Source organism: Spinacia oleracea, chromosome 5 (genome assembly GCF_020520425.1).
Source record: "Spinacia oleracea cultivar Varoflay chromosome 5, BTI_SOV_V1, whole genome shotgun sequence".
NCBI classification, from domain to species: domain Eukaryota; kingdom Viridiplantae; phylum Streptophyta; class Magnoliopsida; order Caryophyllales; family Amaranthaceae; genus Spinacia; species Spinacia oleracea.
This window is the reverse complement of record NC_079491.1, coordinates 22,622,570-22,649,916: the sequence shown is the minus strand read 5'-3', so window position 1 is coordinate 22,649,916 and position 27,347 is coordinate 22,622,570. Positions and strand designations below refer to the sequence as shown.

The 27,347-nt window shown below is 35.9% G+C and overlaps 2 protein-coding genes across 3 annotated transcripts; both read right to left on the bottom strand.

Moving 5' to 3' along the window:
* Positions 1–1,624: 1,624 nt before the first annotated feature.
* LOC110796210 (expansin-A4) lies at positions 1,625–4,585 on the bottom strand. Its single transcript, XM_022001241.2, has 3 exons — positions 4,324–4,585; positions 3,268–3,586; positions 1,625–2,166 (listed from the first exon to the last, which is right to left on the bottom strand). Exons 1-3 carry the CDS (start codon positions 4,478–4,480, stop codon positions 1,854–1,856), a joined length of 789 nt encoding a protein of 262 aa, XP_021856933.1. The 5' UTR covers positions 4,481–4,585; the 3' UTR covers positions 1,625–1,853.
* Positions 4,586–9,256: 4,671 nt separating this feature from the next.
* On the bottom strand, positions 9,257–26,812 carry LOC110796208 (ribonuclease II, chloroplastic/mitochondrial). Of its 2 annotated transcripts, XM_022001239.2 has the most exons (15): positions 26,285–26,812; positions 25,247–25,406; positions 24,973–25,086; positions 24,800–24,877; positions 24,593–24,724; positions 20,682–20,903; positions 19,806–19,988; positions 19,546–19,608; positions 16,573–16,679; positions 16,266–16,415; positions 14,188–14,347; positions 13,116–13,511; positions 10,202–10,426; positions 9,814–9,855; positions 9,257–9,742 (listed from the first exon to the last, which is right to left on the bottom strand). In XM_022001239.2, exons 1-15 carry the CDS (start codon positions 26,563–26,565, stop codon positions 9,620–9,622), a joined length of 2,436 nt encoding a protein of 811 aa, XP_021856931.1. In that variant the 5' UTR covers positions 26,566–26,812; the 3' UTR covers positions 9,257–9,619. The 2 variants fall into 2 exon arrangements, with proteins under 2 accessions (XP_021856931.1, XP_021856932.1); XM_022001240.2 differs by lacking the exon at positions 9,814–9,855 and having other exon boundaries at positions 26,285–26,807.
* Positions 26,813–27,347: the final 535 nt, after the last annotated feature.

Below are 27,347 nucleotides of genomic sequence, written 5' to 3'. Positions count from 1 at the left end.
TAGATGCCAGAGTTTAGCATTATCTATTGTGGATGAGCAAGCTACATTACAGATGTGTGACTGAACAGGATTGACTTTTCCAGACTCTTGTTCTCCCAATTTGTATAGACCTGACTTCATATCACCAAGAGGAATCAACCTCCCTTGCTGGCAGCAAACAAAACACTTGTCATGAGTAAAATGAATCTCTCATTGCAAGTCTTGACACAATTTATGCACATATATCAGATTATACTTAAAATCTGGAACATGTAACACATTGTTCAAGGTTATATCATCATTCAGTGTTACTGAACCTATGTGTCTTACTGCAATGTTACTCCCATCAGGAATAGTAATATAGGTATTTTGGTTATCAACAGGTTTATAGCTGGAAAATTGGGATAGGTCATGACAATAGTGGTCTGAAGCTCCACTATCTAGAAGCCATTTAGACTTAGTATGTGATAGTAAGAAGATATTACATGCCATCATAGCTAGATTGGAATTGGTATTAGCATTCTGCTGCTGTTGCTTGGACAACATATCCATAAGCTGCTGATATTGTTCCACAATGATAGCTGGACTTGCTTCAGTTTGTGGCAATACTGACACATTATCATTAGACTGATCACCAAAAGAAACTGCTGCTACTTTACTGTCTCTAGCAGTTGATCTTCTTTCAGTTTTTGTGAGGAGTATTCCAAGCTTCGGGCGGGGCGGGCTCATCTTGATCAGGTCTAGAGCAAAGCAACAGAATAGAGTTTGGGAATTCTATGATTATTATTAAATGAATTACAATTCTGCTGTAGTGAGCATATATATACAAGCTAGAATTTTAGATTCTTCTATAGGTTGTTATAACTAACTGATCATGATGTCAGCAAGCTTGTAACAGAAAGTGCACACAAGGTGCTGACTGTATGCTGAAAATGCATACAAGCAGTGTGTTTGCAATGCCTTAAACTAATTATGCTGAGTTGCTTGTTTCTGTTATAAATAGAATTCCTTCATAATGTTAACAGTAATTTGTGGGGTTTTCTTTGTTTGAACCCTTATCAGTCTAGCTCAAAGAGCCAAAAACCAGAATATAACACTAATATTTGAGGAATATTATCCCTCCATTTATTCATCTGTTTGTTAGTATCAGAACTAGGATGTTAATGGTATGCTACTGCGTCCGTTTGTTTTGTAGGGGTGATCCTTTAAGGGAATTTGATTAGCGTAAGGAAACTAGTCCTATCGATATATTATTTTTAAGAAATTTACTTCTTTTTGGTTTAATTTTCATACAACTTCAAAACTAATTCCATTTTGAATGAAATCAATTCCTACTTCCACTGCATAATATATAATGGGTCTATAAGTGCCATAAGACCTTTTTTTTTTAAACATATGTAATGATTCCAGAGACGCTATAATAAAAGATGACAAGATCTTCATTGATATTAAAATCAATCACTAGTAACATTGACACACATACAATTCAACACAAATACATTTATATGTAATTATATATGGAAGTAAAATTAAAATAATAAAAATAGTTAACTGCGGGTTGCATCTCGAATTTGTCATTTGCAACCACTTCAGCTATTACTACAAGACAAGCATTTCAAGTTACTATTTCGACACATAATAATAATAATAATAATAATAATAATAATAATAATAATAATAATAATAGTAACCCTTCCTCACTCAAGATGAGTGAATATATGCTATGTATAAATGACCTATTTAGCTCCACCATTCTAATTTTCTCATGAAAATAAGAGAGATCAAATTGGAGATGGTGAGAAATAAAACTAACAATTATAATATAATTGTATGCATATTGAATAATAATCAAGGAACACTAATTATAGTAATAATTAGCGTACTTTGAAGTTCTTGCCAACATAAGTTTGACCAAACTGCCAGCTGGCAGGTGCCACGTTCAATGTTGTAGATGTACGATGGTCACTAGTTGTGACTCGGAAGGAGATGGCTTGACCAACCAAAACGACATTGGATTGCCAGTTTTGACCCCAATTACGACTCATGCTTAACCAATCTGTTTTTGTACCTTTCACTCTTACACGAATTGCATCACCAGCTCCGGCTACATTTGTGATCAATACCAAATTAAAGTATTGTGAACCATTCATTGTGAATCTTATTCCACCCGACTTCTTGCATGGCACCCTAATCACACATACACAAACATATATAATATTATTGTTAATTTAAACAATTGTTAGAAACCAACACCCGTTTTTCATAATTCATAAAAATTTGACCACTAATGTTTACCACAAAATTTGATAATTCGTATCTATTATTTTTCTTTTCTACCCAGCCACATATGTGACATTCCATTGAAATTCATGTAACAATTGTTATTTTATTAAATTGTATTAAATTTCAAAATGAACTAACATTCAAGAACTGATGAAGTAATATATTTAGAAAATATAAATATAAAATATGCATAATAAAAGTAGAGCATGAAATCCCCATATAGGAGGAAAAATCCGTGATAGCATTTGGTGCATGTGGCTCACTCGGATTCTTCGCAATTACATTACATGCTCAGTGCTCACTTCATTTTGCACTTGCGTCTTTCCTCGTGCGTCTTCCGCCTTTCATGCACTCTTTTTTGTTTCTTATTTTCTTTTCTTGAAATAATTTATTTGTGTACCGACTACAATAGAGTCCCAATTTTTAAATCACACTTACGTATTAAAATATATACAATATCTAGTAAAATTTTATGTAAAATATTGATCATTTATCCACCGAATTGAAGGTCTATGATTAAATTTAAGTAATTCGAGTAAAAGACAAGGGAATTGATCGAGTTGAGATTTACATTGAGGTTGGACCATTTACCAACGCATGCAATCGAATGTGATCAAGTTTGTTGTTATCAAGTTATTTTAATTTAATATTTTATCCAAATTAATATAATAACGAGGTCAGAATTTAACAAGAGAAGGTCCACTCCCATTTTCCCTAAATATTAACAAACTACTAGTAGATCTTAATACTTATATATATAGTTAATGCATGACATGTTTGATACACGGTTATGCCGGTACGTACGTGGTATTGTTGAACAACAAGTTTTTATTTATATTAGTGAATATGTCGGTGAACAATCCATGATTCAATGTGTGGGTTTCGTTACTGATACTATCTATAAGTACGTAAAAATCATTTATCAACTTTATTAGGTCTAGTATATACGTGTAGTAAACAAGATGATGAAGTAGAGAGAGAGAGAGAGTGAACTAATTAACTAACCGGCGGTAATTAACGGGGATGATTCCGGCCTTGAATTGGGCGAGCTTGTTAAAAATAGGCATGGCAAGGTCAAAATGTTCGCGAGGAGGGTTGCACCAGCCACCATCATCGCTAGATTGAGCGTAATTAGGAGGGCAGAAATTGGTGGCGGTAATAAGAATAGAAGGGTTGCCAGGATTACACCATTGTGGGTCATTAACACACTTAAGCTCAAAGCATGCACCACATGTTGAACCTTTGTTGAATAATGCTGTGCTTAATGCTGCGGTACTTGTTCCGTACCCTGCGCTGTATAAATTTCCATACCCACATGCTCCTCCTGCATTTTTTTTTTGGGAAACATACCGGCCATTTATCAATCAACATTTTTATTTCTATATATAGAATTATAAGCTTATCTTTCCCTTATATATGTTACTAACCACCAAATCAATTAATTGGTCAATGTAAGATCTTAGACATATATAAACCGACAAGTGCTAATAAAGTCTAATTGACTTAGGCTATGTTCTAATCTCCATTTTATTCTTAATGCTTATTATATCACACCAACAAAGTCATACCTGACCAGAAAAGAAAAAGAAACACTCGCAAAAAACGTTTAGAATAGACAAAACCAGAAACTAGAAAAATCCGACAAAACCAGGTGAAGAGAACAAAACCTTAATTGTAAAATTTTAAGGTTCGTGTATGGTAGATTGGTAACTCACTAGTTTAAATCTCCATTCCCTAATCCCTATATGTATCCTCCTTATAGGTCAATTGATTTATTGTTTTTAGGAAATCTTTTCTTTCCTATGAACACTCCATACATTTCCTTTAATAATACATCTAAACGTACGACAATACTATATATGGAGTACATACTCTGAAATCGAATAAATGATACCTTGTCCTAGCTAGTACTCCGTAGTAGTATCGGACATTTAAGGATTGTTATTTTTTTTGTAAAATAAACAAAACACCACTATAAATTAATAAAAACTAATAAAATTAAAGGAATTAAGAATAAAACAATGATAATTAAATGCGTATAAGAAGTAGTAGAGTACATACCCATGGTCCCGGAAGCATCGTCGCCGCCGTAGAAAGTAGCATGAGCAGTAGTCCATGGCCCACCTTGGTAAGTACCTGGAATTCTTGCATTCACAATTGATAGTAAGCCAATAACACCCAACCACAACACATTTAGCACAACACCCATATTGCTCATTAATACTACTAGCCTCTCGAGACAGAGACAGAGAGAGAGAGAGAGAGAGAGAAAAAAGAGATGTAACAACAAGGAATGGGGAGAAGTAATGAAATCAAGTGATCAATATGTGCCTATTTATGGTGTCTATATATTATGAGGAATGCTCACAACTCATAGGAACTTACGTACTTGCATTAATTTATATTATTATTATTATTATTTTATTTCTTCTTTTTTTTTGGGAGAAAGATGAGGAGAGGGGTGATGTTGGATTGGCAAATGGGTTATTATTTTAATTGCATAAATGGGTTTAGTACCTTAATTCTCAAGGATGGAACCCTATATCTAGCTAGCTTCCTAATTACTTTTATTTGTAAGATACTAATATGGAGTTATATATATATTATCTCTGTTCCTAAAAGATTTTCTCACAGTCGCTCTTGTTGGCTAGCAACAGATTCAAGGAAATATAAGAGTTAGTGAAAAGTGAATCTTTTTTAAGGAGAAAAGTAATTATTTTTTTGATACCAAGTACATGAAAATCTCTACTCCATAATACAAATTTTTATATAAGGCGGTCTTACACAAAAGACCACATTGGTGTCATATAAGTTAATCACTGAAACTGATTAGTTAAGCAATTTAACTAATTAGTTAAACACTAGAATAGTTAGTTAAGCGATGGAACAAATTGGTTAAGCAGTGGAACCAATTAGTTAACCAAACAAAGTGGTCTTTCCGATCCGGTAAGGCGGTCTTGCCAAAAAGTTGCCCACTCCATAAGGGAACATATGAACCGAGGTTGACTTGTTTGGGTCACTCTGTCAAGTGTCAACAAATTAAACAAGCACTAAGATGGAGATGCGTGGATGTTTAGACGGTGAATGACAAAGGAATAAGGAATGAAAGATAGGGTTAATAGGTCAAATTTAGAAATTCATCTCTTGGATTAACGTAAGTTGGTTCGCCGCGTATTATCGTAACCCTCTTCACCCAACCCGGTTCCCTCCTACAACTTAATTTAACGATGCAATTTGATCCAACTTGGTCTAATTATAAGTATTTTTCCTCTACTTGTATCCATGCATTTTGGTCAATGTTTGGACCAATTTCCTCAAATTTTACTACACCTTAGCATATCCGTATATAAAAATTCATAAAATTATACTACGTATTCCATATTTTCTTGTTTAACAACCCTCTTAATTTCTTATTTATGTATACTAAAAATATAGCTTGTCTTTTCTTTGTTTAGCCGAACAACAATATTCCAATTCACCTTGTACTTTTGACATGACTACAAATCTACAATTATAAACTTAGCCATAAGCAAAATTTAATTAGAAGATCAGAGGGCTCATTGTGAATTTGTGATACGCTGATATATACCACATACATACTATGCTTACTTTCTCTGTCCTTGTTATTTACTATTTTATTGCATTATATATTTGTAATATGAATTTCCGGTTTAAACCCTGTGGTACGTTACCAATTCTTAAATGGACTTGGTCCACACTAAACTTATTGTGGACCATGCCTTAAAATAAAGTCACCAATTTGTTTCAAATTTTATTTTGGCATTTTATTAGCATTATTATAAAAAATATATCAAATTAGTGTCGTTGATACATCTTCTGCTTGAATAATGTGATTTTAAGTCACAATTCACTTTTAAAAACATAGGGTTACTATGTTTCAAAAAATAGTTACTATGTTTAAGAATTTTGGTGTTTAATTTATTATAGTTACTATATGAACAATAAAGATCACTATGAGTGTAAAAATGGTGCTAGAAAAAACTATTGATTTTAGGTCCACATTAATATTACTGTGGACCAGGTCCACGCAAGAATAATCCGTGGTACGTGCTCGCCTTATTAATTTAACCATTTTTGTTCAATGGAAAGACCAAAAGAGTACTACGTATTTGTTAATATCAGAATTTTAGTGGATATAATATAACTTATGATAAGTCGAACCAGCAATTGTATATTTGTATGATTGATATGAGGAATATGACGAATATGTATAAAACTGAATCTGTTATAATAAATGGGAAAACATGGGCTAAGTTTATGATTACCTCCCAAGTAATTAAGAACAAGGCAACCTGGCATGTGCCTCTCACATGGGGTCTAATTAATTGAGTAATTAGATTATCATCAGCTATTTTCAAGCTTAGTGAACGTGTACACATGCAGACAACCCAAATGGTTCTATTTATTAACTACAGAATTTAATTCCCATACTTTTTGCCTTTATAAATTAATTAATTTAGGTTTAATCATTTAATCAATGTGGCTTAATTAAGTCAAATGTTGAGTTCACCGCGTAAATATTTATTAGGGTTTCAGATTAGTTATCATCATATATTGATCGATTGCATCAACCAAGTGCACCGGAGACGGGTCACAAATATAATTCATGATGATAAATATCACTAGGCCAAGTTGAGCCAATGTCGGGAAGAGTCTGACCATATAATCGGAGTTCATCCTAAAATCAATTGGTGATAGGTGCAATAACCCCCATCTTACTCCGTATATGTTAAGGGTAAGTTTACTATAAGACTGTCATACACATAAGACCGCTAATATCAGCAATAAAAAAAAAATATAACTCTATGATGACAAAGTTTAACTATTTGATTGGAAAGTTAACTATGTTATTAATTATAACGTCTATTGAACATAACTACATAAAAAAATATAACTATATGATGACAAAGTGTAATTATATAATTAGAAAGTTAACTATGTTATTAATTATAACGCTAATTGAACATAACTACATTAAAAAAATATAACTATATGATGACAAAGTTTAATTATATAATTAGAAAGTTAACTATGTTATTAATTATAATCCGCGGAATATAACTATTTCATCACAATATGTAACTATTTGATTAAAATCTACAACTATTTGATAAAGGTTAATCTTATACGTAAAACCGCCAAAAAAAATTGTAGTTAAACTAATCATTAATTCATTATCATTCGTTTTTCAAAAGGTTAACTTTATCTAGATACTCTAAACAATACGGAGTATAAAAGAATAAAGTTGTTGCCCAGAAGAAAAAAAACGAATAAACTTTTCTATCGCTCTATCGGCTACTATATTCAGACAGCGGAAAAAGAAAGTATATGAAAAATGTTGTCACATTTCAAATTAGTCATGATTGCTGATTGAATGTCCTAATAGATTGCTAACAAATTAAGTGATGAAATTCAATCAACTCACTTAGGAAGATTCTTACCTTATATTGTAGAGGTTTGAGGTTTAAACCTCTATCAATAAAGGGTTATTAAAGATGAGATCATATTACCTATCCAACCTAAATGTGACCATTAGAAAAAAAATGCAAACACTACCTACTTTATAAGTCACGTTGTCATCACAATCTACTAGGAAATAATATGTTGTCAAATTACAACCTAGAAAACTTTACTATGATTATTATTGCCACCTAAGTCAACATTTCGGTGAAATTGCCCGGAATACGGGGATATAATCGCATAAATTAGTGATAATTTGCTCTAAATTTGTTGATTTAAGAGAATTATCAACCACATAAGTTATAAATCCATGAGTTATTATTATTTTTAATAATGTAGAAGCAACTGAAATAATTTTATTCGTCATATTCCGATAAATTTGGCAGCAAAAACAACAATGGGAAAATATTTCAAGTAGTAATTATCAACTTTTTTTCACCACAATAACAACTAGTAAATGACAAAGTACCAACTATTATTGGTAGCAATTGATAAATTTTCTTGACAATTAATTCGATATAGAAAGAAAACGCAACAGTTTATTATGATCCACTTGAAAAATAAACGTACAGTTATATTCCACCGTACTTATACATAATATTACGGTAAGTGCCTTACTTTTAACATAATTAAGCTAGTTGACTTGCAAGGACTAAGCTATTAATTAAGTATTTCAAGAGAGAAACACTAATGTTGTACGGAGTATTAGTTATTCGTTTGAGCTTTTCGCGGGAGGCACATAAAAGAGAACATGGGTTGAATTAACACAAACCTTTGACCAAAATAAAATTTTATAACTTTTATAAATGACGAACTTGATTGATTACTACCTTTGCTGTTTCAAAATACAAAAGAGTGTGCGGAATAGAGTAAAATACAAGTTTACCCCCAAATTGTACGAAGTACAAAATTAAAAGCTTACGTATTTTTTACTCAGTAAGCCAAGTAGCAATATTATTGTTGTTATCATCTAATTTTACAAAACCATTTTGAAACAAGTCATTAATCGAATCCCCTGGTACAAACACCTAATCCCTTTCTTAATTCCATTCCCTTTACCAAACCAAACGCACCCTAAGCTATTCAAGACTGCTAATACAATCTATTACATCTAATAGAGGGCCATAATTTTCGTGTATATGTATCTTGTTTTCTTCAGTCCTGTCTTCTTCTCCCGAATCTAAGAGCATCAATCAATTTCTTTCTCACCAATCATCCCTACAGAAAAATGTATAAGAGATATATCTCTGTCTTTTTCATGGCCCCTTATGCCTCCCAAATAAATATGACTACCTATAAGGTGGCCCGATCTGGTTCTCTGAGTTTTGAAAATGCTCGTTCCAAAACTGAAAGCATAGAGAGGCTAACATACTGCTTTCGACTATTTTACATCCCATTTCCCTCCCATCCGGGGAGGAGGGGTTTTGGAAATCAGTGTTGATGTGAATGATCTATTCCGAGCCAAGTAAACTACGCAAAACAGGGGCCATTATAAGGATAACAAATACATATGCAGAGAGCAGAAAAATGACTAAATAATCAATTCCAGCTGCTAGAACTCAGATATCATGAGATATTATTTGGAACTGTGGCTGTGTAGTTAATCACCCAATTCCTTTACCAGTGCTCACCTTTTGGTAACAAAATTGGTTAATACAGAGAGTCAATTTTACTTTGGCAATGATGTAGCTGAGTCATTTTGAGCACTGAACCACATACCATCATCAGCTAGCAGAGACTCCTGGTGTAGCTAGGTTTCATGACGATCAACTCGAGTAACCTCATCACAATTTGACAAGTCGGTGTGTCTTCTCTTTCACATGCTTATGTATGGATTTATGGATGTTAATAATTATCACCTTTCTAAGACATCATACTATTCAGCAACCTGCTTGAGGGACAAAATATCATCTCTTGGTTGAGCTTCTTCTACCTGAACTTCAATTTCATCCCCAACCTGGGATCCCACTAAGACCCATGCAGAAGCTTGCAGCCCAACCTGTAAACCAAACCTATTAGTGCCATTATTATTATCCCCTTCTAAATTTTAGCATAGTTTTTCTTCTTTACCTCCTTTTTAGGAAAGTAATGTACGGAGTGATGACTTTTGATCTATGGACACATAAGCAACCCAGTCACTCAACAAGAACATCAATTATGCCATCAACAAGCACCGAAACACACACACACACACATGAATAATTTTGTAAGAGTTTCTTTTCATTCCCCCCACCTCTATGGAAGGATTAAGGTTCTGTTGGCAGGGCTCTTCCCAACCTTACACACCCTGCCTCCATCAAAAACGAAAAGAGAAAATAAAGAATAACTTGGTTCATAACCAATTAACAAGACATATATCAACTAAAATTATACTTCGACTAAGAAATAGATTATAAGATATTTTTAACTTGTATATAGATATAAGAGTGAAAGTGTCGTTCCACGAACAAATGCATACCTCAACCAAAATCAAGGCTGCAATGCGGTCCTTAATGAACCTGAGAATCAGAGCACGGTATTTTCTTTCCTTTGGCTGCCTTCTTAAATACTCCAATACCCAATACCGAAGACTACTACTGAACAACTTTCTTGCAACTCTATGCTGCATATTAACTATCGCTGCTATGCCTTCTAGCTGACCTGCTGAAAATGGAGGGGCATCACCCCGAATAAAAGATTTTACCTGCAAGCACTCAGCCCAGTAATGATGTTAGCAAACAATGACATTTCATGAATCTTAGTCCTCTCAGAACTTCAGGGAACATAAGGGTAATTTGATTTCAAATGTGACAGTAAAGAAGCTTCAATAGTGAGAGACCTCATATGCAGCAATCAAAAAGTTCAACTTAGGCATCACGACAATAAACACATATAAATCAAATATACGAACAGAGCACGTTTTCCAAGCATGTGATAAGTTTGGCCATTGGAAAAAATCTGATCCCATTATCTAGTTACAGTAAAGAAAAGGCAGCGGTAAACTTATGTTTTGGACCCCACTAGTGTTAGGATTCAGATCAAATCTAACAGATGCTACTAGTTTCTCATCTCTCACACAAAGAGCCACTTCAAATGCCTCCCTCATACAACCATACGTTCATGTATACAAGCATGTACTAGGCCTGTCCTATAGAGCAACTCTGAATGCCTTCTTTACACAATGCTTCATGTGCTTTGAAACCCACTAAAGTCAAAAGGACCCATCTGACCACATCAGGTTTCCTAGGTCTCAATAATGTAAAGGGTAAAGCATATTTGGGTGGCATCGTAATACGCGAGGGGATTAGGAAAACAGGTAAAACTCCCTGCAATGACCATTCCCAATCTAAAACTTGACTATTGAGGATATGACAGAATACAAATCAGACAAAATATTCCAATGGCAAGCATATGCCACTCTTGTAACACAACCATTGTGGAATAATACATATTGTGTTGATACCACGGTGCCACAGTGACTACGTTCAAGAGAAAATGCTACAATCGCTTTCCCACCGATGCAATATTTTTAGAGATCTATCTCCTGAACCCCAAATCTCTTCGGGTTTGGTCGACACACCAGTCTCACTTCCACTGCACCAACCCCAGACCAAAAAAGTTCATGAAATATTTCTTGATCTTATTTGTCATTGACAGTGGAATCTAGAAAGTGAGATAGTAACACAGAGATTGCAGCAAGATAATAACACAGAGATACACCTTTCTTCAATCTAATCCCCTTGAAGTTCTCGAACTCACATGATTATCTAAGCAATTGCCTTAACAAGGGACACCCTGAGTAACTAAGAAGCCAACTCTTCTACACCCCCAGTGTAGCAGCAGACTACCCAAAAGCATCCTGTTAGGATGAATCCCAAACAGATGAATCCCTACAAGGCTACATTGGGAAAGGTTAAATCTTAAATTCTAAAATCAACTAAAATATATGCAAAACTTTAAGCAGCCTCTTGAAATTATCAGGTTCTGCAACTTAAACAAGCAGCAGCATCTACGTACTGTATATGGGGTACATTGACCTCTGTCCTTACCTAAGAATCCACAATAAAACCATCACACATCTCTCACAATAACGCTACCAAGCAAATCAACAACTATGAAGAAAATAAGAGGACATAGGATCCCCCTGCCATAACCCCCATGATGAATAAAGCCACTTTCTGGGAACACAATTCACTGTCAGCGAAAATTAAGCGTGAGACAAGCAAGAAAATACAACATCTCCATGGATCTCCTAACCCTTCCCTCTAGAACATTGGGATTGCATCATAACACCTCACACACATTGGGAAAAAAAGTTCTATTCGGTTAGAAAATTGAGTTTGCAATATGTCATCAATGTTGGGTTCATCAAATACTTTCTTCGTGTCCTTAAAACTGCAATAGTATGACTATCATGTTTGCCAAAGCACAATTCAACCATAAATATCTTTAATTTCTATTAGTTAAAATTATACAAAATTGATATTATTGAAATTATACATATGGACTATTCCAACAACATTTTATTATAATAACATTTTTTTTAATTATATTTGTAAAAATATGTGGTCAAAATTAGCATGTGAATAGCGTAACAGTAAAACTAAACAGACGAAGTATGACTTTAAGACTAGACATTGATCTTTTTGAAGCCTTAGACTTACAAATGAAACATGGGAGTTACAAAATATTAGCATTAGGTGTTTTTTGCACATGTTATTACGAAACAGCATATGCAACTTATGGATAAATAAACGCTCAAGGAAAATTAGTCAGACTACAAAGCTCGAATCTTAGAGACCAAAGACTAGAGACTCCTGTTGCAAGAGCTCTTTACCACAACATCTTTAGCTTCAAAGAAGAAGATGTTAGGGATACATGCTTGTTTCTTGATTTTCTACATTTCCCTTTAAATGCACTATATCTTTACAGTAATACGCTCATTCAATCAGATTCCCTGGTTATGTAAGATAATTTGATGCTTTTACAGTGTCTTTGGATCGATTCTTGGTTATCTATCGCCAAAGAAGAAAACTACACTCTACTGGCAATCTGTCATACAAGACTCACTACGTCATAGGAAAACTAAAAAAAGGCCACACGTAATGAGAAATTATTTTAAGAATTTTTATATAATTATCATAATGACATAAAGTATACTGGTAGTCCACCAGCTGATAATAAGATTACCACTGACTAGTTTCAAGTTTCAACAATAAAAAAAATTGGAGAGACCTTTCATTCAACAGGAATAACTCATTACTAAAGTGGGGAAAAATAACCAGCAACTGATCCTTAAGACTAGCTAACATGAATAATAAACAACATAAAGGAACCTGTATGACCGTTAAATCAGCTTCTTCAGTATGATCTAAATCCACAGAAGAACTGACCTGATAATGGGCAAGAAGATCCATATATCTACGTATAGGAGAAGTAAACTGAACATAGCCAGGAACTCCTAGAACTCCGTGTCGTATTGGCTTCCTAAAATCATATTCGGCAGCACGCATTGTTTTAACTACAGCAACACTCCGTACTGGGCCTTCAGGAAGATGAGAAAATGCAGATACATCTATATTTGATTGAGGCTGTCCTCTATAAGGTAAAGGAATTTTGTTGAAAGATCCAAATGTAGCAACGACCTCTCCACAAAGAATCATCATCTCAGAAACCAGGCGCATCGCAGGGTCAGCTTGATTCTCTACATATAGATTGATATGTGGTTCTGGTTCATCAGGATTTGCCACTTTGACACGTGTTTCTATCATTGACGTGTCAACGGCACCCTGAAAAAGAAAGTAATCCTCCAGCGTTATGAGAGCTAGAAAGGAAACAAGCAACAGAAAATGATACAAATAAAATGAGATGGTGCTTGTGTGCCAAATAGAATTAAAATCTGAACCAAAGAGAATTGAGATTACAAATTAGTACATTACAATGTTCGCCAAACGTCAAGCCACAGTTGGAGGAAGATATTTGAGAAGGTAATTGGACACTAAATAAATATAAACTAATACCATAATATCCCAATTCACTCCTCTTATTGGTATTTTAAGTTTTTTTTGTTAAATTGGCTATTACCTTCTTTAATTTCTTCGTTAAACTGTGTGCCAAGGGACTACAGGTCAAGCGAAACGGGGAGGAACTATCACTTACACTCTAATTTTACAGGCCCATAATTGTAGTCTTAAAACCAATAATATATACGAAGTATATATTTGTCAACTAGTGAAAAAGTTCGTTTTAAAGAGAGACTAGTAGAGAAGTACTTATTAACACGAGACTAGAAATCCTGGTACGGAATATTACTGTAAAAGGAAATTGGACAATTGTTCGATAACACAGAAACTAAAAAGAGCTACTTATTTTGTGGAATACAACAAGGTCAGATGAAATCAACTGCTAGCAGCCATTAGGACTGCTAAAAGATATGCCTATCTGATTGTGGAAGCTAATTCTAACCTGCTGTCTACGCCATTGCAAACGTAGAGATGCAGCCTCAGACAGAATCTTTAACTCCGCTTCCTCTTCAAGACTCAAATGAAGGAGCTCTGATGCACTTTCATAGGTGAGCATGTATGTTGGTCTTATAATGGAATTCTCTACAGAATACTCACTGATGCTGCAGCAGAAAGAGAGAAATTGAGAGAGAAAAAGCCAACTATCGTAATATGCTCATCATAAGATAGGGGAAAAAGGGTAGTATTCTCATGCATGCATAAGGTAAGATTATCACCACTTTAAATGAAACTTATAGTTCATCCTGTAAACATAAGCAGAAAACCCTGCATTATTCTTCTGTTTCGACCATTGTGTAAGTAGCCATGTGCCCCCTACCAACCATATCAATTAACCAACAAAAAAAAAGCGGTTTTCTGAACAGGCAAACTAAACCACATTTGTACCCAGTTAAATAAGTTGCAAGTGTACTAAAGTAATTACGTAGAGGTTGTATGAGTTGCTCACTTTTTGTTGATGATTGCTAGGCATGCCATTTTATGAAGGATGTACATTACTCGGTTCGGTCAAAACCTGATAACATTATGTCAGCTGATAAAAAAGAAAATATACCATAGAAGGTGAATGTTTTCCAATTATGCAAAGGAGCGCTTTTCGCCAGAGGTAACATAAAAAAGCGTATTTCCAGTGTTGACACTAGCTGTGGCAGGTTTCACTGTGCTTTTGAGTCTGATTTTATGAAGTTAGAGATTTCCCCTTTACCTCACAAGTTAGGAAGAAAGGATTTTGAGTAAGGTCCAGGAAATAAGTGGCTTGCACTTTGCTATTTACTACCTCCGTTTCATAATGATCTTTATGGTTCCTATTTGCACAAAAATTAAGACAGGAGAGGGCGTGTGAAAAAGTTGGGTGAGTATAATAAAATATGGATAAAGTAAAAGAGTGTAAAAGCTGGGAGAGTGTGAGAAAAAATGAATGCAGTACGAGAAAGTGAGTAGAAAGATGTAAATTTTGTGAAATAGGATAATATTCAAAAATATTGTAAAACATAATGTATAGAACATTATGAAACGGACTAAAATGGAAAGCGTAAAGATCATTATGAAACAGAAGTAGTACTAGTTTGTCCTTTGTGCAAAGACTCAAGACGAAGCTGTGCTACACCGTGTTACAATAGTGGCATATTACAATTGATTTGCTCCAAAGAGGCACATAGTGGCTTGCATAAATCAACAAAAGAGATAATCATTTGAAGCTAACAGCTTCTTTTCCGTGTTGAAGGATCTTTTGTGGGATCGGAAAGCAGCTTGCAACGCTGCTTCTAACTCGTGGAAGCTCTCCCCTCCACTCACAACCAGGTACTAAATATTGACACAGAAGCTGTTGGCGAGGATCAGTGGCTTGGGAGTTGGTGCTGATTATCCAAACTGATTCTGGTGAGGTGGATATAGAAGCTTGTAAATATGTCATTGATGGTTAGGAACCAGTAGTGGCAGAAGCGAAGGCTGTATTTTTTGGTTGATAAAAGGTTCTTCAAAGTGGCGTTGAGAATATTGTCCTGGAAAGTGATTGTCTGGATTTAGCTAATTATTTGAGTTGAGTTTTGTTTTTCTACTATTTCTTATCAAGGTAATGTAGTTAGTGAAACTATTAATCTGGGAAGCATAATTATTTTTGTTTTTGGGACCATGTTTGTAGGAATAAAATAAGAGTTGCTCGCTTCATAGCTCATATACCTCCCTGTGAAATTACATGTTAGTGCTCTGGTGGGTGGATGGATGCCTTAAATTTCTGATGTTCTGATAGACATAGAATCAAAAGACATTCGTGTTCCGCAATTGATTAACCCCACCCTCTTCTCATCAAAATAAATAAAGAGAAAAATACTACATGCTCCAATAACATCCGAAATATAGGAATGAAGTGAAAGCAGGGTAGCAGTTGCTATTCAAGAAGTATCACATGAAAGCAGGTTGCAGTTAAGATTCAATTAATTAACCCCACCATTTTTACATATTTCTAATCATGATAGAAAGCTTGGCACCCAGAAAGACAAAACTATGCATCAACCAATTGGTTACCTGCCATCAAAATGAAGCACAACAGATACTGTCACAGCATTGCAGTTTGTCCCTTGTTTTAAGCTCATTCCTTCCATTGCAAGCTTCTCTGGGAACATAGGATAAGTAGCTGTAGGCAGAAAGATAGTAGTTCCTCTGCTCATGGCCTCTCTGCAGGTCAACATGAACTTAAATAAAGCACAACAATGACAAGATAAACAACAATGACAAGAAATAGATAAAAAGTTAACAGATAAAGGAGGACAAGAGAAAGTGGAAGACAGCACAACAGTATCAATGGGCATGTTACATGGATGCATGAATTTACTTGTCCAGATTGCTTCCAGGTCGAACTAAGCAGGTTGGATCTGCCACATGTATCCAGATCTTGATCCGGCCATCTTGTAACCTTGCCGCACTAAGTGCGTCATCAAGCTGCAAATACCAATGAAGTATTAATAAGGTAAAAGGAATTGTATAGATCACCCAAAGGTACCACATGAGAGTTTTGCCTTTAGGAATTGGCTAATGCCTCCATTATTCAACTCAGCCACTACCATATTCGTCTTTGAAGTGATTTCGCAACCTTCCTATGTATTGTTGAGGCGATAAATTTCTCAGTTAAAATGCAAACAATCTGGAGTCCATAGATGAATTAGCTACCATGAAAATTTAGAATTTCATTTGCTCATAGTGTAATGTCATTAGTCTCTAAGGAACTTCAATCACTTCAAAATGAGGATCCCTCTCAGAGCCTACATGCTGCAATACTTGTTTGGAAGTTGGTATGCTTGGTCATAACTGTTCTGTTGTGGTTGATCAAACTATGGTATAGGCTCACAACCTAAGATAAAGGTCCTCCAAGGCAAGCCAATAAAGTAATTGTAAAGGGGGAAAAAAGGAAAAAAAAGTAACTGGGAAGAAGGATGGAGCCATATTACTTGTGGAACAAAAACTAAGGGAAGCTTATTTAACATGACTATACTGTTGTGCACAATCCCCTAGGCAGGTGATGGATAAAAAAAAATCCGTTGTTTACCTGGTGGTCATTCTTTCTTGGAATCTTAAGCACTCGGCACTCCAATAAACTTCGTAAACATAAGGAATCGACGAATCGTAGAGGTACTTGAGAAGAAAAGGTATAGCTACCTTAGGGCTGCTAAAACTAGCATTAATTTTCCAAACATGAATTCTTACAAAAAGAAAGAAATGCATTACGATAGGGCTTGCTGGCTTGGTTTTGTAACCAGTTATTTGCAAAATGATTGATTGACCGGAATATTCGATTCGTGTTCATAATACCAGCACAAAATAATTCATCTTTCACAATTGTTAATGGTTTATATGATCTTCAAAGTTTAGTAGGCCTACAGTTTGCACTTTGCACTTCTATTCAAAATCCATGGCTTCTTACTAAGTGGGGATAAAAAATATTGTCCTAAGGGTGGCTGACAAAAGCTTCAGAACCCCCGTACCTGTTAAAGAGGTAGTCCAGAGCCCGAAAACTTTTGAAATGGTAATGGTGTTTTCAGAAATCAAATCTATGCATTGATCCTTCTCCAGGACTAGCTAACAAGATAGGGATATTATGGCAGAATTGATTGGGATTTAAGGAATGGACAAGGCATAAATTAATATGGTCACATGCTGCTGAATATCAAAATCACAGTGAGTTTGACCACATTCCCATTTCCATAAGAATTTGGGTGTGCTGAAGGTAGGGTTGTTGAGGATCCTTTTTGTTCTCACCTATGAAGCACAAAAACATAGCTGACTTTATATATCAAGGTTTGTGAGTCGAGACGCTATAAAAAGGCAATACGTATATTGAAATGTACATATCTGCGATTTATGACATGTTTTGATATAGTGGCGTTCACTTGCATGTTTCAGCCCCCAAAAGGAAATCATTTCGTAAATTAAAAACCTTAAAAAACCAGTTGTATCTTTATCAGAGTTCAGAGGTGCCGACAACAAGTTCTGACCATCAAAAGGCAGGAATTTCAGAGCTTGCGCTTAGTACCTGTAACTCTTCCCTGTACACACTCCAGTCCAATGTGTTGGAAATTCTAGTTGAGAAAAGCCAAAAAAAAGAGTGAAAAGGTGTATAGTGGGAATTGTCCCACATTGGTAGACAACCATCCTTTTTCATTGTTTATAAAATGGGGGGTTGGTGTACTACTTGTTTGAGAAAGTGGGAGAGTGGACTTGATGGACACATACACGCGCGCACACAATAGTTCCAGAAAATCAAAAATAATCCTCGGGTTTGGCAAATATTCTGACTCCATTCGGGTTTGTGAGTGCACAAAATTTGGAGCCGTGCTAATCCTGGAGGGCGGCTGCTTCTGTTCTACTGCACCGGGGAGGTAGCACGGAATCGTCTTTTAGGACAGTGGTATTCCACGACGCAGCAATTTGTTCAATCTGTTCATCCATCAACGAGATAAGTTTGTTCTAATTTTATTATTATCGTGATACAATGTTAATCGAAGACCTTTGTTTTTGTTTTTTTTTGCTTTTTTCTTCTCTGGCTTTATAGAGAGCCTGGACTAGGCTCCTTGGTCATCAATCTCTCCCTTTCTATATCTACCTTTTCTCTTTATCTGTCTTAGTTTCTCTCTTACTCTCCTTTTCTGTTTTACCGTTAAATTGTTTTGTTAGTAAAAAAAATAGGGAGGCTTATGGTTGTTGCTAGAATGGGAAATCAGAAAATGTCCCAGGTGAACTCTACTATGTCGACAAGGGTCTTTACTATATCATGAGGCTGCAAGATAAGATAGGGCCATAGGCGGAGTCTCTCTCTCTCTCTCCCCCCTCTCAGTTTTATGTTCATGGTGAGACCGTGAAAAAGGAGAAAGAGAGAAAAGAGAATGGTGCATTTGGGGAAGACGGAATATTTAAAACAATACTACAAAGATCTTTTTTTTATGGGAAAGAGCTGAAATGAAGAAGTTGCAGTTATTTAATTAAGTACCACTAATGACAACCAAACGGGGAGCATGATAACCATGCATTCCAACGGTGGGAAAAGGAACCACGCAATAAAACACAGGCATGCCACAAACGCACACTCAAGCACACCAACAAACACATGGAAACACAACATGCATGCGCACACACAACCAGACACTCTCACATACAGGCACTCGCGCACAAGCACGCACACACGGAGAACACATACACACAAAACACACACACACACACACACATGTGTGTGTGTGTGGTAATAAGAGTACATTAGAATATTGGATTGATGGAAAGGATTCCATAACATTGAAATCACACTAACTATAATTACCTCATCAGCCTCATCAACATCAATAGCGTAGACCTTCAAATGAGTAAGGTCATTCCTCCGAATCTGAAAGAAATATGTTCGAATAAGTCATGGAGGCTGGAGAACTCTGGAAACGTATGAAAAAGTATCACACCCTTCACAAATAAGCAAGCAATAAGTTATGTGAAACAACTCCCAAACAAAAACCCTTACATATTCACATAGAATTATTAACTAAACACATCATTTCAACTCTTTGAGATAAAATCATTAGACGTTACCTCATCTATATCATAAGACTCTGACAGCAAATCTTCAGCAGCCAACACAATATCCTCTGAGTGATCGGTACGAATATTCAGCTTCAACAGATCAAGATTAACATGTACCGGAAAATAACCAATATCTATTAGAAGATTTAACGCTGATGATGCTGTTTTTGCCATCCCCGCAGCTGTAAGAATCTGAAAAGAAATGCCTGAAAGCATTACGAGAGTAAACATTTTATTTTAATGGAGTACGCAGTACATATATATGCCAAAAGAGTGAACCCTCCGCTGTAACAAAGATGTCCCTTCAATTCTAGCTTGTCCAACATTGACTAGACTAACACTATATTAAAAAGGAAATTTAACTACTGATTGTGTTGATAACATCAGTCCTCTAGAATAGCTTTAACTCTTTAAGAAGGAGACAAATTAATGTTAGTAAATTATGAGTTATAAATATATCTAACCATTTTCATAGTCAAAAAGCTTGTTATATTTATACTATGAAAAAGCTAACTGGTCATGTTGACAACACAACTACCCTGGTCAAAAGTATTACTAAAAAAAGAAGCGGTAGAAAGTGACGAGAACACATGAATATGTGAAAGGGGAGAAAACAAAGTTTCAACCAATTGATGATGTACCAGATGAAAGCTTGGTCCCAGGTCACAAATAATTACTCTCAGTAAACACTTGAACTTCACTTCTATAATACATCTACTGCAATTGTATATTTCAGATCGGTTGATTTATTTATTCCTTTTATGCAAGACACATGTATATTAGGACAACCTAATATAGAGAAAGAGACTAATTTGTTAGGCCAGAGAGAACGCAACATGTACCAGGGATAGAGGAATTTAACTCGGCTCAAGTAAAACAAATTACCGTCTGAGCTGTTCTCTTTTGACTTTCACTGCAGAAAGTATCAACCGCATAAGCAGCCAGGGCATCAATACGATCACGAATCCGGTCCTCCGAAATCCATGAGGATCTAGGAAGCTTTGCATCCAAAGGTCTTGCCTTAGCAGAATATAATAACTGTATGAACTCCTGAAGTTCCTTTTCAGCAGTCTCCTTGGCAAGTTTCCTCCCTAGAAGTTCCTCAACCTTAATACGCGACAATATTCCATTTAGTAACAGCCAATTAGACCGACAGGCAGGCAGATACACAAAGAAGCAAATTAAGAAAATCATAATGAAGAAATAAACTTCTGCAAATACAGAGTCTTTACAAAGGCATTTGAACAACAAAACTGTTAGGCACCAAGATAAAGATACTATCCACTCCAGTATATATGATAATATAATAGGGAAAGAGCCAAAAAATCAATCCATATCTTGCTCCATCTTCGTATATATTGCTGCTGGAAGCAAGCAGACTTTAACTTACTCCATCCCTCTACATAACCATGTATATCATATCACTCTTCACAAGATATATAATATAATGCACAATAGACCATCAAATGTCTGAACTTGATTAAGACATATTTCATAATGTCTAAGAAATTAATGCATTAAGATTGTATTGTTAGGCTCAAGAATCAGACCACTAAGACTCACAATAACATTTGGCTACAGGCTAGCTGATATTTGCAGATAGTAGTCAAGGTGCTAAGCCAATGCCCATGCCAAGTTTTCACGACCTTGTTGTACCCCGGGGCCACTTAGCAATGCATCCACATTCCAAAATTCCACCTAACACCCCCATCCCCACACACCACACCCCCCTACCTCTAAATAAATTTTATAAAACCCTCAAAAACATAAGAGGTGCCGAGAAACAAACAGATTTAAGCCCAGCCTCAGACTTCACAAATAGCCTCAAGAAGCAAGTAGAGAGTCCCCAACCCTTCAAGTATGCAATGGATTTCCTGAACACAACCATACAATCATGTTCAGCGAATTAAAACTGTTCCCTCTTTCCAATCCTTAGAGAAATCTTTAAAAAAGGACAAGTCTCGGACTCTCGGTGAATTTGGTAGCAACTACAAGAACAATACCTACACCAATAGCTTAAAATAAATCCACCGTTGAAAAGGGACACATTGCAGTTTAGACGACAATCCCAATTTCCCACATCAAGCAAGAAAACTCTAGAGCCACTATACACCCTAAATAAAACCAGAGACCTATCACCATGAAAAGTGTTGTTTTCCATTCTAGATTTCCATACTAACACCATAAAAAGTTGTATTTTCATAGATTTCCATACTAACAACCTAAATCCTGCTTAATAGATTTCCATACTTAAACCATGAAGTCGAGATTTCCCTTCATAAATCAACTTTTCATCCCATATTCACCTGGATGGCCATTTTCTAAAGAGTGCCCTTTTCTTAGCTGCCTCCAAACAAAATAAAATAAAGTGGAAATTGTTTAATACCATTATGCTAGTTCTACTAATGACTTCTGCCTGTGCAATAGTAGAGAGAGATAAATGAACCTAGCCTTAAGGAAGAGAAGCTATTTTCTGTCGTAGTAATTAAATCAACAACCTACTTTAACTCCGAACAATGGAAGCACATGAAGTAAAAGATTATCTTCTAAAATGATAAGATAAACACAGGCAAAAGGTTTAACTAGTAGCTACTAGCTAGTATTGTTAGACGCGGAGCACTTAATAGGGTGAGTAACCATTCAACGTTTCAAGGATTCCTGTTCCTTCACATAGTCACATTCTAAGAGTACCTGCAACGCATGGCCTGTGAAACTTGAAGTTTGAATGATACTACGGTCGAACACCACAGAACGTGCAAAATTCGACAACAATCCTTCCTATCTAAAAAAGCCGAACAAACCTCCTTTTTTGCGTAACTTTTGATTCCAAAACTGCCCCAACTCTTGGAAACTAATTACGAACAACAATCAACTCATTTGTGATTTGAAAGACAAATATCTTTCTACGTGGCACTAACTAAGGATTGCAACTTTGATTCTCTAATCATGAAGCCACTAAACCCATCACTCCTCCCAAGATTTCCGACCTTCTAGCCTTCCCTCCACCACCAAAGTATGCATGTGCTTCTGCCTTCCCCCCCATCACAATTCATCCCCTTTCGCAGCCCACACCTTCCCTTCTACCTTCTCCATGACAACCTCCCAAGCCACTACTCTAAACTCTTCCCCAACAACAGAACGCCCATCTCCGCATCAATTAGTTTTGGTCATTGCAGGGCCTAAGTCAAGGTGTCTCGAAATCTTCATTCCTGCTGACTCTTGTGGTTTATGTTCTTAGTAGAATGCTTTTGCCAAGCTGTTGGGATTGCGCTTGGTACCATGGAAGGGCCTTCAAGTATGGAGGGGGGTGATTTGTTTCCTCTAACTATATTATAGCGATAGTGAAATCAATGATAATAGTGTTCGTAATGTTGATTAAAATAATATGAAGTACACTGTAAGCATAATAAAATAGATGCTATTACATTTTGAAAGAGAGGGAGTATATGTTCTATTTGCTTTACAAGTTTACAGGATTTAGGCCATGATATGATGAAATTGATTTCACTTGGTCATGATATGATGAAACTGTTCTTAGTAGAATGCTTTCGCCAAGCTGTTGGGGTTGTGCTTGCCTTACACTATTATCATTGATTTCACTTGGTCATGATATGATGATAGTAAGGACTGTTAGTAGATTATCAATAATGAGTTTAAGTTGATGGAAGATATTTTTTCCCCCTTGTGAATGCAACATAATTTGGATTTTTTTTTCTTTTTGGGGTGTTTTTAAGGTGAAATTTGATTTGGGATTATTTTGCATGTTAGGTCTAATACTCTAATGTCATTGTTTTGCAAGGATAAAGCATTGTGAATGACGTATGTGGCATTACAATTAAAGGAATTTCTTAGTTGATTTACCTACAACAACACTCGTCGACAAGCTTTGGACAAACAATCTAGTGGTTCATGTTATTTCAAGTGGTCGATATTCATACAGAGACACGGAGTAACACTTACATACCGGTTGTCTATACTTGACTTAATTTTGGTAAATACGACCAAACTGAATTTATTTATGCAGAGCTTCTCTAAAAGAATGAATTTATTTTTGTTGAGCTTCTCTAAAAGAAGAGATGAGCAAGCGCCATAGTCCTAATTATCATATTTATTTTTCTCTTTGTTGACGTATATTGAATTTATTTTGCATTTGTTATAATTTTGCAGGCATTATTTTTTTTGCTGGAAACCAAAAATCTTGAGAAGTCCAAGACGACCACTTTTAGTATCTATTACTCTCGTACAAAGGGAGATCAAATTTCTCAATCTATGTATGGTTGAATCTAAAGCCTAGTGTACCTATTTTCATGGTGTATTTTTGTATACTTCCATCCGATCTTCATACCTATTACTCCGGAGTATAGAGGGATCAAGCTAAACATAGCCAGCAATTTAACAACATTACAAGATTTCTTTTTTGGGTGTACATAAAAATTAGTTCATAGAGTGCAATAATACTATTATGCTTAGCCACGTGCAACACACGTACATGTTACTAGTAATACTTAAAAAGGTATAAGCCCCTAGCTACTCCCCACACCATAACATTCTACGAGCAACAAACACATCAAGGATGTAAATTACATTTCAAAGAGTGTATGGTAAGAACATCTAGTGCTCATATATAACTCGATGCTATGATCGTCAGTCGCAGCATCACAGTCTATATGTTAAAAATATTATAAAAAATTCTAAATTATAGTGCCAAGCCAGACTAATGGGCGAAGAAAACAGGAGGGAGAGGGACCTAAGGACAGAAAATTTAAGATTAAAAAGGCTGAATCAAATAGTTGTACCTGATCAGTAGATCGAGGAGTGTAAACAGAACAATAACCTTTACTCTCCAGCACAGAGAAGTAGATTTCATCCCTTGACAGCAAGTGATGTGCACAATAGCTCTCAAGAGGTTCAGCAATACCATATATCATCTGTATAATAAGATCACATAGTCAAGACTCAAGAGACACTATAAGTCAGAACTATGAAGCAGAAAAATGTAGTACCTCTGCCAACTCGTCTGGAGTCACTGATTTATTCTTCTCAAGCAGCTCGGCCCAGGCAAGCTCAAGCAGAGATGAATCCTGCATAATTTTATTTAGTTGGTTAGTTTTCAAGTCCAAAAACGCAAGAAAGGGGACACTGTCCTCATCATGGGTCGCTACAGAACCAGACTAACCAAGTTTTCCTGAGCTTTCTGCAAAAACTCTGGAATTTGGGTATGATTGAAATCCTCAACACCAGGAACAACATAAGTTATCTGCTGTGGTTTTATCGAGCATGTTGTACCGTTCTGCTTGAAATTAGGGGGAAAAGGCGAAGAGTCAATAATAAAGGAAGGACAAAACAAATTCACCCTGAAAAACGAGTATGTAATAAATATTTCATGCTTTAGAAGCAAAAAAGATACATGTTCAAAAATTCCACTTATGCTTCACTATTTCAATATGAACCTGATCAGAAACCATCCAGTTCTTCTTCCCATCACGTTTCTGAGACACTGCTAGCAAAACCCTTTCGGAGTCCTTTTTAAACTCCAACAGCAAGCCGACTCGAAGTCCTTGCTTTTCAAGTTTGTCTTTAAGAAGCTCTCCACTGCTTGTTAATACCAACCTGTAAAATGAAACACCTACTCAGTTGGGAATAAGACCCTTCATTTGATAATTGCTAAACAAGTAAAAAAATTATGTCCAGGTGATCATTCAAAATGAAAAATACATGTGTGACAATATTCCTTGCTTGCAGAATATGCAGGGTTATTAACTTCATCACAACTGAATATAAAGGTCGCCAATATATGCGTATACGCCATCCCTGGTCCAATCAATCTACAGATGGTAATGGACATAAACCATTGGTCATATGCTAATAAACTTCATCTCAACTCTCAACCAAACCCAAAAAAAAAAACCTCTCTCCCAAGATTCACTAAATCCGCTACTTATAATGGTATGCATTGACAGTACGGTAGGTCATCATTTCCCCTATCTAAAAAATTATGCTACATTGGAACTTCTTATACACCACCACTACAACCATAGCACAAGTAAACCAAATTGAACCGAGCAACTACATAGAACTCAGCCATCATTCCCTAAGTTTCACCATTTACAATTTTATATCCTGTTGCTGTCAACCACTCAAATTAGAACTAAAACAAAGCCACCAATCGCAGAGTCTTAGTTCTTCATGACTTCTGCATCTTTTGACTCTTTTCCTTGTCCCGTACCGATTCAAAGTCATGCTCCTTTCGTTCCATAAAAAGACTTCATCAATAAAGAAACTAACTAAACCAGTCAAACATCATCAGTAATAAACCTAATTCAAGTTGAGCAGTCGATAATTCAATTAACCACGAGACTACTATTTGCTGTCCAATCTCCTAATATCCATTAAAACTATAAACAAGATAAACTCTAACAACAACACCCAAATTCAACAGCAACAACAACAATTACAACAACGGATGATGAGAAATGCGAATAGATTACCTGTTGGAAGCGCAAACTCGCCTTGTCCTACGCCTCTCCTGAAGCTCCTCCAAGACGCTGTCGACTAAACTGTGAAACGCAAAAACTCCGAATTTTCCGCTATAACCATTGAAATGAAGCTGGAATCGGCAATTTGAGGTAAGGCACCCCGATTTAGAGCGAGTTGTTGAATAAAGAGGTCGAAATTGATGGAAACAACACAACAAAGAGGAGAGAGAAGGGGAAGAACATGTGGATGGACGAATAATGCTGCAGCCATTGACAGCACGAACCGCCATCATCGTCTTCCTGCAACAATTTTAAAGAGTTGAATAATTCATGTGGATTGTAAGGAAGAAGACAGGAGCTACTGCAACAGGGAGAAGGGAACAAGCTGGGAAAAAATGGAGGTTTTGGAAGTTGTAGAGTGACGGGGAGTGTAGTTTATGGGCCAGAGTTTGCAGATGTTGATAAACGCGGGTAAGATAAAACCAAGTCTGAAATGAGGAATGATGCGCAACTCAGGAGGCAAATGAGTTGTTTGGGACCTGTTTACGGTGTATCCGACCGGGTGTGCATTCTAATTTGGGATATTCTAATCCTTCCACCGTTTCAGAAATATTGCACTATTTTTTTTTTTATTATTCACACTACGACTTCGGCCATTTGTTGTGATTCGTACGTAAGAAAATTTTAGTCATATCATGTTAGATTCGTATCGATATATATTGTCTAAATATTAATTTTTTATAATTTTTACTTGCACACGATTTGAGATATTAAGAGTCAAAGTAGTGGTTAGAGGAGTAAAAGTCAATCATGATGCGATATTTCCGGAAGGGAGTAAGTTGTTAAATTTTAGAAAAAATATATATAAATAGGTCTACAACTGGTCCAAACCGGGTCCGGTCCGGATTTTAGACCGATTTTTTCGGTACGGTCCAGGTTTCGTCCAAGCATAATCGGTCCGGTCTTCGGGTCTTGAATTTTCAAAACTTCGGTCTTCGGTCCGGTCCGGGTCGGTCCGGGTTTGAACCGATGGACACCCCTATCTGTGTTATTCACAAGATTTGACCAAATTACC

Coding starts and splice junctions, on each gene's coding strand:
- LOC110796210 (XM_022001241.2), bottom strand. CDS start 4,480: ATGAGCAATATGGGTGTTGTGCTAAATGTGTTGTGGTTGGGTGTTATT. Junction 3,587..4,323: donor CGATGCTTCCGGGACCATGG/GTATGTACTCTA, acceptor AAAAAAATGCAG/GAGGAGCATGTGGGTATGGA. Junction 2,167..3,267: donor ATCCCCGTTAATTACCGCCG/GTTAGTTAATTA, acceptor ATGTGTGATTAG/GGTGCCATGCAAGAAGTCGG.
- LOC110796208 (XM_022001239.2), bottom strand. CDS start 26,565: ATGATGGCGGTTCGTGCTGTCAATGGCTGCAGCATTATTCGTCCATCC. Junction 20,904..24,592: donor CTCCTCGATCTACTGATCAG/GTACAACTATTT, acceptor TCGCGTATTAAG/GTTGAGGAACTTCTAGGGAG. Junction 19,989..20,681: donor AAAAGAGAACAGCTCAGACG/GTAATTTGTTTT, acceptor ATTTCTTTTCAG/ATTCTTACAGCTGCGGGGAT.